Source organism: Ambystoma mexicanum, chromosome 12 (assembly GCF_040938575.1).
Source record: "Ambystoma mexicanum isolate Mex_15411 chromosome 12, UKY_AmexF1_1, whole genome shotgun sequence".
In the NCBI taxonomy this organism is placed as follows: domain Eukaryota; kingdom Metazoa; phylum Chordata; class Amphibia; order Caudata; family Ambystomatidae; genus Ambystoma; species Ambystoma mexicanum.
In genome coordinates, this window is record NC_090936.1 from 117,026,536 (window position 1) to 117,042,461 (window position 15,926).

The 15,926-nt window shown below is 43.8% G+C and overlaps 1 protein-coding gene across 3 annotated transcripts in view; it reads right to left on the reverse strand.

Annotated features, from left to right (window-relative positions):
• The window catches only part of SCUBE1 (signal peptide, CUB domain and EGF like domain containing 1), a 2,600,196-nt gene that overhangs the window by 1,643,930 nt on the left and 940,340 nt on the right, over positions 1-15,926 (reverse strand). For 2 of the 3 annotated variants that reach the window (XM_069628128.1, XM_069628127.1), the window contains one exon: positions 13,941-14,063. The exons of the other annotated variant lie outside the window; for it this stretch is intronic. In XM_069628128.1, coding sequence (XP_069484229.1) covers positions 13,941-14,063 — 123 coding nt within the window. The remainder of the gene's footprint in view (positions 1-13,940; positions 14,064-15,926) is intronic. 3 annotated transcript variants of the gene reach the window in all.

A 15,926-nucleotide genomic window follows, 5' to 3' on the forward strand; every position in this document is an offset into this window, starting at 1 on the left:
TATATTATTGTTAATCCAACCCACGATTTTCCCTGTACAGAGCTTAGTAGGGGCCTGAATCACCGTAGATTGCTTCTTTGTGTGATCTACTCCAGAAGTGATCATAACATCACCTTCCGGATCTTGTAATTTTGGGGGTTGTATATTTTCGGGGTTTCTTCCCATAATATTAATGGTAGAGCCACTATCCCTCCCAAACAATTCAGTCGACCCCTTAACGGGATGGGTAGTATTACTTATAGCAGGCAGTGTTTCTTGGAAAACCGTAGGGAATTTGACTTGTTGTGTGCCTACGGATGATCTGGCGTGTTTGGTGCTAATTATTGTGCCAAAAGCTGTCATCTTTGTTTGTTTGGTTTGAATGAGCTCAAGGCCACGTTTCAGCAAGTTATTCTTTTCCTTATTTGAGTCTATAATAGTTTCCCCACTAGCCACCAGGCCTTTATAATTCTCGCCCTGAACAGGACTCTCTTCCTTATGAGTATCCTTGGGACCCCCCCTAACTTCCGTCTCTTCCTGGAGTGGGATGTTTCTAATTCCTTTACGGTTGGCATTTCTACCTTTAATTTTTGTATTGGGCATGTTTTTGCTTTTTTTAAGTGTCCTACCCTGCTTTTTAGATTTTTTACGCCTACCCACTGGGGATTGGGGCACCTCATTTATATTATGGTCGGAAATATTCACAGGGACTATTCCATCATTGTTACTCTTTGCCTCCAATTCCAGGTCTTGATTTAATGATTTTTTCTCTCTATGTTTGGTTTTATTTTTACTTTTTAGCCCTTTTATTGGTGTGGTGTATTGAGGAGATCTTGTATCTTCACTACTGATGTTCAAGGGTTCTATGTCATTAAGAGATACTCTCGCATGCATCTGTGCACTGAGGTTATCCAACTCCTGTTCTTCGGAGCACCCTTCAGTTGCCATCATTATGATATCTACGAGGGTAGAAGGACTATCGGGAGAAACCGTTTTCTTTCCGTAATTATTATTGTTGTCCTCGTTATCTCTTTGGCCCTGGGAATCAAGTTCCCCTAGCTCTCTCTTAGATGAAGTAGGAAGGTCTCCTGTAAGCATAACTTCCAACAGAGTGGTAATTTTTGCATCCATGGTAGTTAATCTTATTTCCTGATCCTTTCTAAATTTGTCACATCGACTCTGTTCTTTAATAATATGTTCATTCATGGTCTTGCCCTCTACTATTCCCTCCAAAAATGCCAGACGAGACACCAGCTGATTGAAAGCCGCTTGTTGCCCTATCATAGAGCCAGCCATAGTCTCTTGAGACTCCCCCAGCGTTTTCAAGGCCAAATTTAGACTAATATGTAAGTTCGATAGGAGTGGTAACAAATAATCACCTCTCTCCTTCCTACTTATACCAGATGTTTCTTGTTTATCTTCCTCTACTACATGGTTTTCTCGTAGAAATTGCTGAGGATCCGTTGCTTTGTCTTCCATTTGCACTATATAATCCTCCCATTTGTCAGTTTGAGTAAAGGCTATTTTATTGTGTGTAGACGAATTGTCTGTTTCTGTGGTCGATTTAACCAGAGATTGTTGCGTACCCACTAGTTGATTCCCAGTTATTTAGTTGTTTTCATCACATGGGTGTGAGTTAGAAGGCGCACCCTCTGATAGACTCCTTGCCCCCTTTCCATTACGCACAGATCTACCTGCTGGTATCTCTAAATCCACAATTTCTTTAAGCAAAACACCCGTAGCATCTGCCATAGTAAAAAAAGAGTCATCTAAATCGCTTTCCCCAATAGGTTGATTGGGGTTATACTTAGGGCGACTAGAAGTCCCTTTAGAATGAACCCCCCCATCATTTAGCTTAAGGGTTTCTAACCTTGGAGAATTTAGGGAAGACTGCACATTATCCTTATTCTCCTTTCCAAAAATGAATGTAGCTGGCGAAATATGCGAAAATTGCATGAATCCGTATGGGTTTATACCCTTCCAAGTTAACGATTCAAACCTTCTCCAGCTTGTATTTTACCATTCAAAATCCTCCTCTGAAGGGGGGTAGAAGCGTGGTAGCGAACTACCCTTTTAGTACCAATAAAACTTTGTTGGAGGCATTCTTCATCTGTAAGGTCCTGTCTAAAGTCTGGTATGTCCCTATGAACCCCATTAAATTCAGAATCTGCTAACTCCATATCCCCATTGCTAGGAGCTACAACATCGGACACTATGGGGTCGGTAGAAGAGGAGCCCCTCTGACCCCCTTCAGCACTAAAAATGGAATTTTCTTTAGTCTTACCCACAGCTAAAATAGGGTTAGGCATATTTCCAGTAGAATTTATGTACGCAGGTGCCTCACTCTGCATCCCGGAGCCAAGTTGAACCTCTACTATTATAGGTGCTTGGTTCTCCACAGTTTCAAACCCGCTTCTAAGTGCGGGCATGTTAGAAGTAAAAGCACAGATACTATGTTACTTACAGAGGGGAGAACAACTCGCAGCCTCTAGGTAATAATGATAATGTCTCCGAAATGGCTATGAGCAAAATCAATGAAAACAATAGCTGGGAACAAAAGATATGCGGTTAAAAAGAGTATATAATGCTTCTCAATACTTTTAAAATCAGTGTCACATATACTTTTTTTTTTTTTTAAACGAATGAATTTATATGTGATATAATAGCATCACCTTGGGAACGCCCGATGGCTTGAGGAGCAGCCAGAGTCCGTCTCTCCTCCCCAGTGTCCAGCTAAGAGCAACAGTTGACCCCTGTTGATTCTTCTTAGTGAATAAGACCCAGCCGGACTTCCTGCGCCACCCCGAGCCAAACAGCAGCAAAACAGTGCAGCTAAAAATAGACTGCACCGCCCTTTACTCCGCGGACGGGCTTAACGCCGCAAGGGTGGTTTGGGCTGGTCTATGAGGCTGCACAAAGTCACGTGATTGCCCACGTGATCGCCGGTTGGCTCCGCCTCCTCCCGGAAGCGAGCGTGCCTCGGCAAGAGCCCTCCGTGGCTCGCAGTGCCAAGGATAAAGTTTCCCCAGATAAACGTTCTTTCTTGAAAATACAGCTCTCTCCTCCAACAATAGAATACACCGCAAGGGCGGTTTGGGCTGGTCTATGAGGCTGCACAAAGTCACGTGATTGCCCACGTGATCGCTGGTTGGCTCCGCCTCCTCCCGGAAGCGAGCGTGCCTCGGCAAGAGCCCTCCGTGGCTCGCAGTGCCAAGGATAAAGTTTCCCCAGATAAACATTCTTTCTTGAAAATACAGCTCTCTCCTCCAACAATAGAATACACCGCAAGGGCGGTTTGGGCTGGTCTATGAGGCTGCACAAAGTCACGTGATTGCCCACGTGATCGCCGGTTGGCTCCGCCTTCTCTAGGAAGCGAGCGTGCCTCGGCAAGAGCCCTCCGTGGCTCGCAGTGCCAAGGATAAAGTTTCCCCAGATAAACGTTCTTTCTTGAAAATACAGCTCTCTCCTCCAACAATAGAATACACCGCAAGGGCGGTTTGGGCTGGTCTATGAGGCTTCACAAAGTCACGTGATTGCCCACGTGATCGCCGGTTGGCTCCGCCTCCTCCCGGAAGCGAGCGTGCCTCGGCAAGAGCCCTCCGTGGCTCGCAGTGCCAAGGATAAAGTTTCCCCAGATAAACGTTCTTTCTTGAAAATACAGCTCTCTCCTCCAACAATAGAATATATGCACTTTTGATCTTTTGAGTGAGCCGGAGCATAGAGAGTTTCAAATGCTCACAGAAAATGACTGATTCATTGTCCTTATTTTTAGGATTCTTATAATAAGTGCGGCTAGCGTGAATGTGTGCCCAGCGAACCACTCTTAACCATATCCTATCTAATCCCGGCCTGTATACTGTCCAGGTGCACCACTGGTATATAGCCTAATTCTCTTAGAGACCACCTTCTCAGAGAATACTGCCCGCTCCTCCTAGCTGTCACTAGGACCATCCAAGAAGTCAGTATTGTTCCTTCCCTGCTCTTAAGTGCCCTCTATAAATCCATCACCCTAACTCCCCAACCTGGGCTGGATTTCTCATTCCCCTAAGAGTCTAATGCATTAGCTTTAGGTCACAAGTATTCTCCTGGGACAATCCCATCAGTTTCATTGAGGTATTAGCCCATGTTCTTTTGAAAGTTGGTCCCCATTATTAGTCTCATCCTTAATTTCGTCATGACCCCATCAGTGATTCTCCAAACAAGCTTCTTAGCTTTTCTCCTACACCTCTAGCTTCATCGTGCCTTTATACCATTTACTAAAGTTTCAGAATGCTTTCCCCATAAACATTCCAATCCAGGCCATTACAGGAAAGCACTAACGCAGAGTGGGTTCCGTGAATAATGAATATATAATATATATTTGCTTGAAGGTACTAGTGCTACCAGACCACCTCCTTTGTCCATCCTAATATTGGCTAAAATGTTATACAAAGGGGGGATAATCTTGTCAACATAGGAGGAACATTTGTGAGACAACAACATCTCAGACGTACCTAGGAAGTCAACTTTGTATTTTTCCAACGTGGTACACTTTTCTGGGGATTTGTATGGACTGATCTGGTGTTAGGAGTTCCTAATGTAACTATGCAAGGTGGTTTAAAGGTGTTGCTAGGGCTGATTATATTTGGTTTAATTTGGTGGGAGGGTAGCAACGAGTGGAGATTACGGTATGTTACCAAAATTACTAAGCACCAATATGCAATAATGGAACGCATGAAAAATGTGCACCCCAACAATTTACACACCATAATCAATTGTCAAGCAATATCAGAGGACATCTCAACACCACCAGATAGTCTACTGAAATAATTGGAAGGCAAAATATCACAAATACTAGATATTATTGCCCCTAAAATTAGGAAGAAACTAAGTCACCCAACAGCAGAGCAACCAAATAGTTTGATGCAGATCTCAATGTCCAAAAGTGAAAAAACAAAAGACTTGTGAAAAACTTTTGAGATGCTCCCAATCAGAAACAAATAACCTTAATTTCAGGATTCCACCAAAGAGACTTCTTCCCAATTACTTAATCAATTCATCATTTGATTTGTCCTCAAAGTTGGAAACCATACACACCCTTAAGACTCATAGAATTCTGCCTGCCTCTCGGTAGTGCTGTAAAGAGGATTTGTTCCAAAATGTGGATGCTTCTTATTTAGATCACCTTTCTAATCTACTAAACCTCTCTTAGATTTCCTCAAGCCGTATTTGAATTCACAATTGCATTTGCATTTACTGTTTGTCCTTTCTGTGCAAAGGAAGAGAGTAGTTTCTTACCTGTAACTCCCATTTCTCCAGCATTGGCATCTTTCATGGATTCACATGCTGTGGATTCCCATCTGTGAATATTCACTGTCGTCAGGTTGATAATCCCTGGTTACTTTGATTTAGTACCTTTCCTATGGAAAAACATTGACACCTTGAGTATCCCATCAGCGTTGTTTTGGATGTTTTTGGTCCCCACCAATAGGACGTCAAGTACATAGATCCGCCCCAGTAGCTACCCCTCAGATTTTAACCACTCCAGATGGAGGATAACTCCCTATAGAGGATGTTTGCTGGAGGGGAAGGCTGGAGGGCGCATGTGAATCCATGAAAGATTCCAACGCTGCAGAAATTGAGTTACAGGTAAGAAACTACTCCCTTCTCCAGCATTAGATATTTCATGTATTCACATGCTGTGAATAGATTTTTATAGCAGTCTACATATCAGGAAGAGAAAAACCAGGCAAACAAAGATTAGAAACCTTTGCATTTTTATGCTCTTATGCAAGAAGCATACATATGCAAGTACAAGAAAAACACCCTGGAAGCTGCAGGGCTTACCTTACTGGAACAGCTGTTGAAGGACTGCTCATCCCATCTGCACATCTTCTGCGTGCTGCTGTTGTAGGCCGTAGTGCCTGGTAAGTGTGTGAGGCACTGCCCATGTTGCTGCCTGGCAAATGTCATTGATGGGCACTCCCGACCAGAGAGCCGCTGAGGCCCTTGTAGAATGTGCCCTAGCTGCAGTCCGCAGTGGCCTTTGGGTGGCAAAAGGAAATAGCTGAGGAAATCCACCTTGCGATGCCATGTTTTGTGATGGCCTTCCCCTTGTTTCAGGGGCCAAAGGTGACACAGAGATGTTTTGTTGATCTAAATGATTTTGTCCGGTCCAGATAATATTTTAATGTCCTTTTAACTTCCAGAGAGTGCACAGCTCTCTGTGCTGGGGACGTGGCGTTCGGAAAGAATGTAGGCAGGTTGATGGTTGCATTTTTGTGAAATTCCAATGGAAATTTTGGGATGAAGTGAGGATTGGTGGAGAGGATTACCTTGTCCTTCGCAAATCGGATATACGGAGGGTCCACCACTAAAGCTTGTAGTTCAGAGACTCATCTGGAGGATGTAATGGTGATTAAGAATGCCACTTTCCAGTTCACAAACTTGATGTGTGCTGCAGATAGAGGTTTGAAAGGGGTTCTCATAAAACCAGCTAGGACCAGATTTAGGCCCCATACCGGTGGAATTTTTTTCTTTGGAGGTAAAGTGCGAACAAGCCCCTTTAGGAAGTGTTGGAGCAGACTGTCACCGTAGAGAGGAGGAGCTTCTCTTTTTCTTGTGAATCTGGAGATTGCAGCCAAGTGTACTTTTATGGAGGAGATCGCTAGATCTTCCTTTGCCAACTTGAGTAGGTAGGGGAGAACCTGTTGAGGTCTTATGACTAGTGTTTGAAGGTTGGGGTGTTGCGAACACCATGTACAAAACATTTTCCATTTCTGGTTGCAGGAATTGTTAGTGGACGGTGCCCTAGCTGCAGCCAGTATGCGCTGCCAGTCCTGTGGGATGTTTAGGTGGCCGAATTCGGTGTGATCAGGAGCCACGCTGTTAGCTTGAGGGAGCCCGGGTCGTGATGTAGATTCGCACTGCTGTTTTGCGATAGGAGATTGGTGGGAGATCCCAGATGGATTGCATTGTACGCCGCCAGTTGAAGGGGGTCCGATAACCAGGTTTGCCTGGCCCAGTATGGTGCCACAAGAATTATCTTGCAATTATATTTGCGGATCATCTGGATTGTTTTCCTGATGAGAGGGAATGGAGAGATTGCATATGCGAAGATGCCGGTCCATGGGAACGAGAATGCGTCCCCTTGAGAGCTGGGTTGTGGAATCCTGCTAGAAAATTTCTTGCATTGCTTGTTGTCCTGTGTGGCGGTGAGGTCCATCCACGCCGAGACGTTTCTGGATATTTGTTTGTTGTGCAGTTGCCATTCGCGGGACTGAGTCGAATCCCTGCTGAGTGTGTCTGCTTGTTGGTTGTGTATCCCTGTGAGGTAGAAAACTTGCAACACAAGAATGGCCCAGTGCCAAATGGTCTGTGCTTCTTGAGACAGGGTGTTTGACCCGGTTACGCCTTGTTTGCGCAGATAAAACATTGTGGTGGTATTGTCCATGAGGATTTGCACTATTGAATTCCTAATTAGAAGAAGGAAAGATTCTAAGGTCCAATTTACCACCTGCAGCTCCAGGACATTTATGTAGAGGATCAATTCTTCGGGAGTTCACAGCCTTTGACTTGGTGCTTGTCTAGGTGAGCTATCCACCCCGCCAGGGAAGCATCAGTTACGATCCGATCGTGAAATGGTGAGTGGGTTCTACTAGGGGCATCCCTTTCGAGATGTTGTAGAGGATTGTCCACCATTTCATTTCAGTGAATTTGAGAGTGCCAGGGTGATGGTGACTTTGTATGACCAGGACGCATGTGTTTGGGACCATCTGGTAGCTAGACATCTTTGTACTGGCTGCATGTTTAGCCTGCAATTGGGTATTAGTGGAATGCAGGACGACATGGTCCCTAGTAAAGCCATGTATTTGCGCAGCGTGCTTTGTTTGTTTGGAGTGAAATAATTGGTCAAGGTTATACATTTTTTCACTCTGTTGGATGAGGGTTTGACCAGGCTTTGTCCTGTGAGGAATTGCACGCCCAAGAACACCAAACCTTTTTATGGAAGTGTGCAAGATGTGGCGTAATTGATTGAAAATCCCAATTGTGGGAGAAGAGCTTCTGTTTGACTCAGAGAAAGCGTTGTTTCTTGATATGTTGAACCTCGAACCAACCAGACATCTAGGTATGGGTAGACGTCGTGTTCCTGTTTTGTGAGGAAAGCCACTGGTGCTAGGTATTTGGTGAATGTCCTGCGGGCTGATTTGAGGCCGAAGGAAGTATTCGAAACTGGTAATGACTTTCGCCGACCTTGAATCTGAGATACATTCGGTGTCTTGAATGTATTGGGATGTGGAAGTGAGCGTCTTTCAGGTCTAAAGCCGGTAGATATTCTTGGGGTTGTACAGCCTTTATGATGTCTTTAGTGTGACCATCTTGAACTTTTGCTTTTTGATGTTTTTGTTTAACTTTCGCAAGTCCAGGATTGGACGCCACTTCCCGCCCGGCTTCTTGGCAACAAAGTATCTTGAGAATACCCCTTTTTTCTTCGATAAAGGAGGAACTCTTTTGATTGCACGTTTCTTTGACAATTGGCGCACTTCCTGTTGTAGAATTGGAAGGTGCGGGTGTGACACCTTTACGGGAGGTAATGGTTTCTGTGCGTGCTTGAATTTCAACAAGTGGCCGTGTTGGATGGTATCTAGTACCCATCCGTCTTTTGTAATTGTTTGCCTCTTGTGAAGATGAAACGCCACATTTCCTCCCACCAGTGTACCCCTGAGGCAGTCACTGCTGGGCCTTGTTATGTCTACCTCTATGAGAGGTGGTTGATCCGTGTTTGCGTTGTACCTGGTGATACTCCCTGTTGAGCTGTGAGGACTGGTAGTTTCTTTTGTATCCCTGGGAGTAGTTTCCCGATCTGCCGTAGATTTCGTTGACCCTTGAGGACGAGAACCTAGATTGACTTGAGGCACCTTGAAAGGAACGAAAAGACCTTCTGCCCTGTAAGGCTGTTAGTGATCTAGCAGCATTGGAGTCTGCTTTCATTGTTTTAAGGGCCTCATCAATTGTTCTCTCCTTCAAACGGCATGTCAACCATTTTATGTTGCACCTCCTGTCTAAAGACGGTGCAGCGTAGCCATCCTTGCCTTCTGAGGACGACCCCATTACCAATTTGTTTGAATCCTGTTTCTGCGAGATCCACTGCAATATTGATACTGTGGTTTGAGGCCTCCTCACCTTCATGTACCAGTGTCATGGCTTTTTCTGTTGGTGCTCTGGCAAGTGCTCTAATATAGGAGCCAAGCGATGCCACATTTCTCGATTGTTGCGAGCCACTATTGCAAGGGCATTGGCCACTTTAACTGTTTGCCCCGATGGTGAGCACTTTTTTTACTGAAGGCATTGATTTTTCTGCCTTCATTGTCCGGGGGAGTGGCGCATTGCGACCTGCTGCAGCTGACACAACCGACTCTAGAGAGGGCTGTGAGGTTAGACATGTTGGTGTTGTATCAGGTGTTTTACATTTTATTGTCTAGTCTCCCTTTAAGTGCCAGTTCTGAGAATGGATGTTTGAGAGTGCGTAGGCCTTCTTGCCAAATATGTTCTATGATGGGTATAGAAAAAACATCCTTTCTACGCGTACCCATGTGATCAAAAAGAAAGCAGTCTTTCTTTTCCTCTGCAGGGGTTAAACCAAATTCCTGGTACGCCTTAGATACCATGGAGTACAAAGCACCAATGGTGTCTGGAGGAGAGGCTTGTACTGGACTACCCTGTGTATCCTTGTCTGGGTCATCCGTATCCCACGTATCGTCTCAGCGAGGAGAAGTTGAAGAGGCAGTGGAGCTTGTGTCCCTTGGAACTGTGTCTTGATCTGTATCCACTAGTTCCCCCTTTTCTTGTTTAGCCTATTTGCATACTATTACCTTCTTGGAGGTGGAGGTCTAGGTGGATATTGGGCTCTATGTGCCGAACGTGGATGCTTGTCGCGGTCCCTGGATGAATGCCCTTGATCCCTTTGTTCTTGCTGACCTGGCATACCCTGGACATTCCTGCATAGATGGACCCCCTGTGGCTGAGGAGGTGGATGCCTGGCATTGAGTTGTCTAAGCAGTGTTTGCAGAGTGGAAAGCACCTGCAGGGAGAGTAAAAATTGCAGATTTAAAAGGGGATATGGTGGTGTTATACCCTCAGTTACCGAGGGTTAGATGGAAGACCAAGTGGTACATATTGCAGCCTTAGAGGTGTTTCTTCTCCTCTTGATGGGAGGCAACCAGGAGGCTTGTCCTGTATATGAGGTTGGATCCTGCCTTCCTCGGAATCAGAATCCGTGACCGCTGGGCACTCCTCTCTTGGAGGCTCAAAATCTGATGTTATTTCAAGCTGTAAAATTTCATCTTTGCATGACTGCAGAGTAGGTTATAGAAGACACTCCTAGAGGAAGATGCCTGTGCTCTACAGGATCCTCTGTAGGGGTTTATGGTATTCCTTTACTGCAGGATGATATATTGTCCTGTTGTAGTAGTTGGATAGGTAATTCCGATTGAACTGTGGCTTCAGCCGTGGTAATGGTTGATGGGTTTGATGGAACTGCAGCCTCACTCCCAGAAGATTTGCGTTTTTTGGTTGTTGACGAGAGGATCATCGACGAGTGATGTCCCGATTTGGTCATCGATTTGGTCCTCAGAGTGTGTATCCCTGACGATTTGGTCGTCGGGGGCTGCTTCTTGGGCGACTCTTGTCCAGAGGAGGATCTGTGACCTTCTTTAGAAGTGTTAGACTCTGAGGACAAATGGTGTTTCTTTTTCTAGGACGAAGTCGAGGTCTTTGTGGATGATTTGGATTTGTGTTTGCCCTTCATCAGAGAGGATGTTCTTGACGAGAGGGAGGTGGTCTTGGCCGACAGTCGTGAACCTTTATCTGCCGGTTTTGTCGACAGGACTTTGGACAACTGCTTAGACACGGATCGATAGCTCTCAGTGCCACCCGGTGTCTTTTTAGCAGGAGACTGGCGGTGGGTGATCTTATCGTGGCTCGCTGACGATTTTGGTACACATGTTTCTTGTTTTTTCGCTGGAGATTCTTCAGACCTGGACGTGTGGCTTCATGCCGAATGCTTGTAAGAGGGGGCAGTAACTCTCCCAATCCTTGACGAGCCTGCTTCCGATGCCAGGTATGGTCCTTCATTAAGCCAAAAATGACCCGACGGCTCCTGTCTTTAAGGGTTTTCTGTGAAAAACCCGGACAGATTTCACATTCCTCCAGTGAATGGTTAGGGTAGAGGCAGTATAAACAGTCTACATGCCGGTCACCTTCATAGATGTTCTTTAGGCCGAACGTCCCACAGGGCCTGAACAAGGATTTTTTAGGTCCAACGGTCTCCATGTTTGTAAATGGGACCGTAGATGAGTCGCCGGTTGCTCTGGCTGAAGTATAAATTGAAAATATATATATTTTTAGTGGAAAGATAATTTCTCCTCGAAGAGATGAACTCGAGGAATTCCACCAGCTAGAAAGACGGTTGAAATCTGAGGGGAAGGTGCTGGAGCGGAACTATACACTTGAAGTCCTATTGGTGGGGACCAAAAGCACCCACAACGATGTTGATGGGACACTCAAGGTGTCAATGTTTTTCCATAGGAAAAGTACTAAATCAAAGTAACCTGGGATTCCCAACCTGACGACGGGCAATATTCACAGCATGTGAATCCACAGCATGTGTATCCATGAAAGATCCAATGCTGCAGAAGCTGCATTTTCAAGTACATGTTGACATATCTGTAAAGTTCAAAAATGAATTATATTGGTGGTTAATTATGATCTATGTATAGATTTGTAGCCGTAGAAGTGTTTCTCTGGGAGTTGTAGGTGTCACCCACATGTTGTGTGAAACACTTGTGGGATATGGAATTATAAATGGCTGAGCTAGGGACACAGCAATCCTCAAAGTCATCTGGAATACAAATAACTTTCTCTTTTCTAAATTTGATCAGATTGCAATTTAGTTGCTGGGCGAGGGCTGTTGCAAGGGTCTCTCTGCTTACCCCATATGAAAAAAGCCTACAAAGATGTCTGTTGAAACCATCTGTGCACCCGCTTGTTGATCTCAATTGATATAATTTTCATCATCAATACAAACATAAGTATCAAAGTGTTCTCATTTATTCATCACAATTATTTAAGCACATCAGATCATGGCAACAGGGAATCCTTAATTTTCAAACCAAAAATAAAATCAACCTTTATAAATGATCTTCTCAAGCGAAAAACATTTAAATACAAACACTTTTTAAAAATTTTCAATTTCTAATGTTACTATGAAATCAGAAAAACTCTCAGTACACAGCCCTAATCGGCAAGATATGGTTTTATAAACAGCCGACATGTGGCCTGTTTTTCATGCATTTCTGACACTTTTTTAAGGCAAGTTGTGCAGTGTGCAATATTTTTTCAATCAGCTTGTGGAAAAATTATCTATAAATAAATCAACATCAAGTATAAATCACAACACTAGAAAAACTGCTAATTTCCATAGGTTTTGGGGAAAAGCTATTTTATTTTCACACCCTTATTGCTTCACTTGAATCATAAAATTCTTATGACTCTGAGGTGTTATTAGTTTCATATAGCGATGGTCAGTTATTATGTTCTTGGAAAAATCCCTTTGTCCAACCTATATTGGGGTAGGACCTTGTGACACCCCTCATGCAGCAGGAAAGTTGCAATCTAATCTTAATTAGAAATGAGAAAGCCATTAGTAGTCAAAATAGCTTTAATGAGGTAAGTACTCTCTGTCCCGGCTGTACTGTCATGCATGCTTTAATCACATATGTGAGGGTTTGACTGACCATTTTTCCCTATGTGCTTTAACCTTTAAGTGCCAAGGGCGAGGTATCTCGTCCTTGGGATTACCTCCCTGTTGCCAAGCACAAGATATCTTGTCCTTGGCACCTAAGGGGTTAATGAAGGAGAAAATGTTAGAAGGCATTGAATGGCAAAATACGGAAATCACCAAAAAAGGCCTTGGCACTGCGGGGGGGGCAGGAGGGGTAACCCCTGACAGTTAAAAGGTTTAAAAATCTGTCACAGGTAAAACAAATATTTTCTCTGACCTATTCTGAGTGACGTGTGTAATAAGTTGAGATAGTTAAGATTTGTAAAAAATGAATTCTCCAACTGAGGTTTGACTTTGTGGTTTACCGACCCAGAGACTACTGGTACTAGCTCATGATGGGTCCTGAAGGCTCCCTTTAGGGAATTCCATACATATGTAAGAGAATTTACTGAAATAAGTAAACATTCTGTTCTCTCATACTTTTTGTTAAAGACAGTGTAATGAGTAAAACCTAACCTAAAATTGGTTAAAAATAAGTATGCAAGTTCACATGTAACTAGATTTCTGCTGGATCAGTTCCTGCTGAACAGATTAAGGGGCTGATTCATGGAATTTCTGCACCAAAAAATGGGGATGCGTGCGCCATTCTGCCCACACATCTCCATTTGTTAAACAGGGATTTGCGGGCAGAATGGCGCACAAATCCCCGTTCTTTGGCGCACAAATTCCATGAATCAGCCCCTAAGTTTCAAATGTTATGGTGGCAATAATGATGCCAAATACTGCATATGCCAAATGGGTGTGGGGGAGGATTTGTCCCATTTCATTGTTTTGAACCAATTATGCTGCTTTAAGAAAAAATACTTTAATGCAGTTATTAAGACATGACCATTTTAGACAATGTCAGCCTTCTCTGGCATTTTATACATATTTGTAACTCTTTGTATGTTTTGCTGTTGAGAAATGTTTACTTAGTGCTTATGGAACTAGAACATTTGATTGTAAATTTGAACTATTTGGATATATTTTGTATGCTTTTATGGACAAATGTATTTTATACAAAATACTTACTTTGTAAATCATTTGCCACTTACATATGCGTACAGTATTATATTTTCTAGGTATGAGTCACACTAACACATGGAAAAGTCTTTGTAAATGTGCCATTAGTGTTTCTTTTTTCTGGAAAGAAGATGCTCACCTTGACAGGTGCGTTCATCAGTTAGTAGCTTATGTCCTTTCTGACAGCTGCATTCGAAACTGCCCACAGTGTTTCTGCAGAAATGGTCACAGCCGCCATTATTCAATATACACTCATTAATGTCTGAGAGTAAAACGGAAAAAGTCACATTCTGTAATTGGGTTATGCACAATAAAATTCAAAATCTTAGGTTGTGACTTTGTTAAACTGATCTCACATACAAATAACTGAGTGTATCAAGTTTCAATTTGCTTTACGTAAATATATATTTTTAAAAGAGTTGACAAGGGATGCGTATCAACCATCAACACCTAACACTGTTTATAGAAAACATTATTTCACTAAACATTAATTGACTATTTTCATGAAACGTAGCTTTTGGAAATAACTGCAAAACATATCAAAACCAACCAGTTCTACAAAACGCTTTAAACCAGCTGAGAATACAGCAGCACATTTATTTTAAGCATCAACATTGTGTACTAAATGACTACTAGTATTCAGTTCCGAGAAAATAAACATCACCTGTCAAGTGTCTTTTTCCAGCATTATAACTATATGAAAATAAAAGCCAGGATACATCTGATAATTTAAATGTTTCCAGGAAAAGTGTTGGCCAATGCATTTCAGACTTCACTAGTCCGTCATCTAAAAGTGACATAAAAATCTGTGAACAGAAAATGCCACCTGCTTATGTTAACAGAACATGGCCATTGTATAACATATTCATAAAATATACCTGTCTCGAATAAAGGTAAACAGCTAAGAACAAATGTAAAGCCATATGAGAATCATGTGACAAATCCCAGGGTATTATCACTACTCTCATTGGGTGGAACCCCTTCCCGCAAGGCCAAGCTCTCCATGGGACCAGTGACGATCACCTTGGGAGAAAGCGGAATTCACCCCCTCCATTTCTGCCCTCTTTCCTTCAACCCACTCAGTCCCCTGTGGTCCCCCACAACTCTATGTATCTCTGTAGACTTGAGGACTTCATTCACCCAAGTCATACTGAGATGAGGAAGAGTGAGGCTTACCCAGGAGGAGTGCATACAATCACTGACACGAGGACGATCAGGCAAAGAGGTAAAAGCCGACTGCGGGACCAACATATGGGGTACACTCTATTAGAGGCAGCCCAGCGATAAAAAGCAAGGAAGGACTGTGCACCTTGTCAAACTAGCCCTGGAGGAGCGAGGAACCACACGCCGGTTCCGTGGCGAGAGACCCTGAAGATGTTGTCGAGGAGGGACCAGTGTCTCCAGTAGCTCCATGGAGCTGGGCCCTGTCAGGTGATGGGGAAAGAGAAAACCCGACTGCCGAAGCCAAAGCAAGGCGAGGGCCTGCAGCCAAAGACGCAAGAGAGAGCCTGCTGCTACCGAGCCGCTGAGGACAGGACAACAAGTGCAGAAGCAGTACGGTAGCCTCGCTCTACTCCCAAGACAGACCATGACAACATTTCCCAAAGGTAGGGAAAGGGTTTGGCTGGCGGGACACCGAGGGGGCCAAACAGAATAACGAGACACATACCAATATCCCGAGAAGCAAAAATGGATATTGAAAGAACTGTAAAAACTGAAATGAACTTTACAAAGTATCTTATGTGGAACAGTAACTGGCAGGAGAGTAAACCAGGTCTATTCAATTGAAAATTAAGTGAAGTAGAGGCAGAGGGCCTGCGAAAGCAGCACACGAGGGTCTTGGACGCATATGAAGTTGGAGAAACCCTGCCAGAACATTACACCAGAGTCTGAGACCAATACGAAGTCAGGCAAGCCCTGTAAAACCAGCCCACAGGGGTCAAGGACCCACACAAGTCAGAAGAAGTACACAATCGTGGGCCAGGGGTCCACAGCAAGTCATGGAGATCCTGAGATAATATAAAGGGGTCTGGGGACCACACAAAAGAGAAGCAAATTACAGAACAAGTCAGGGCGATCCTGAGACAGCCCAGAGGGGTCAGCGACCCACGTAAGAGTGAAAGAG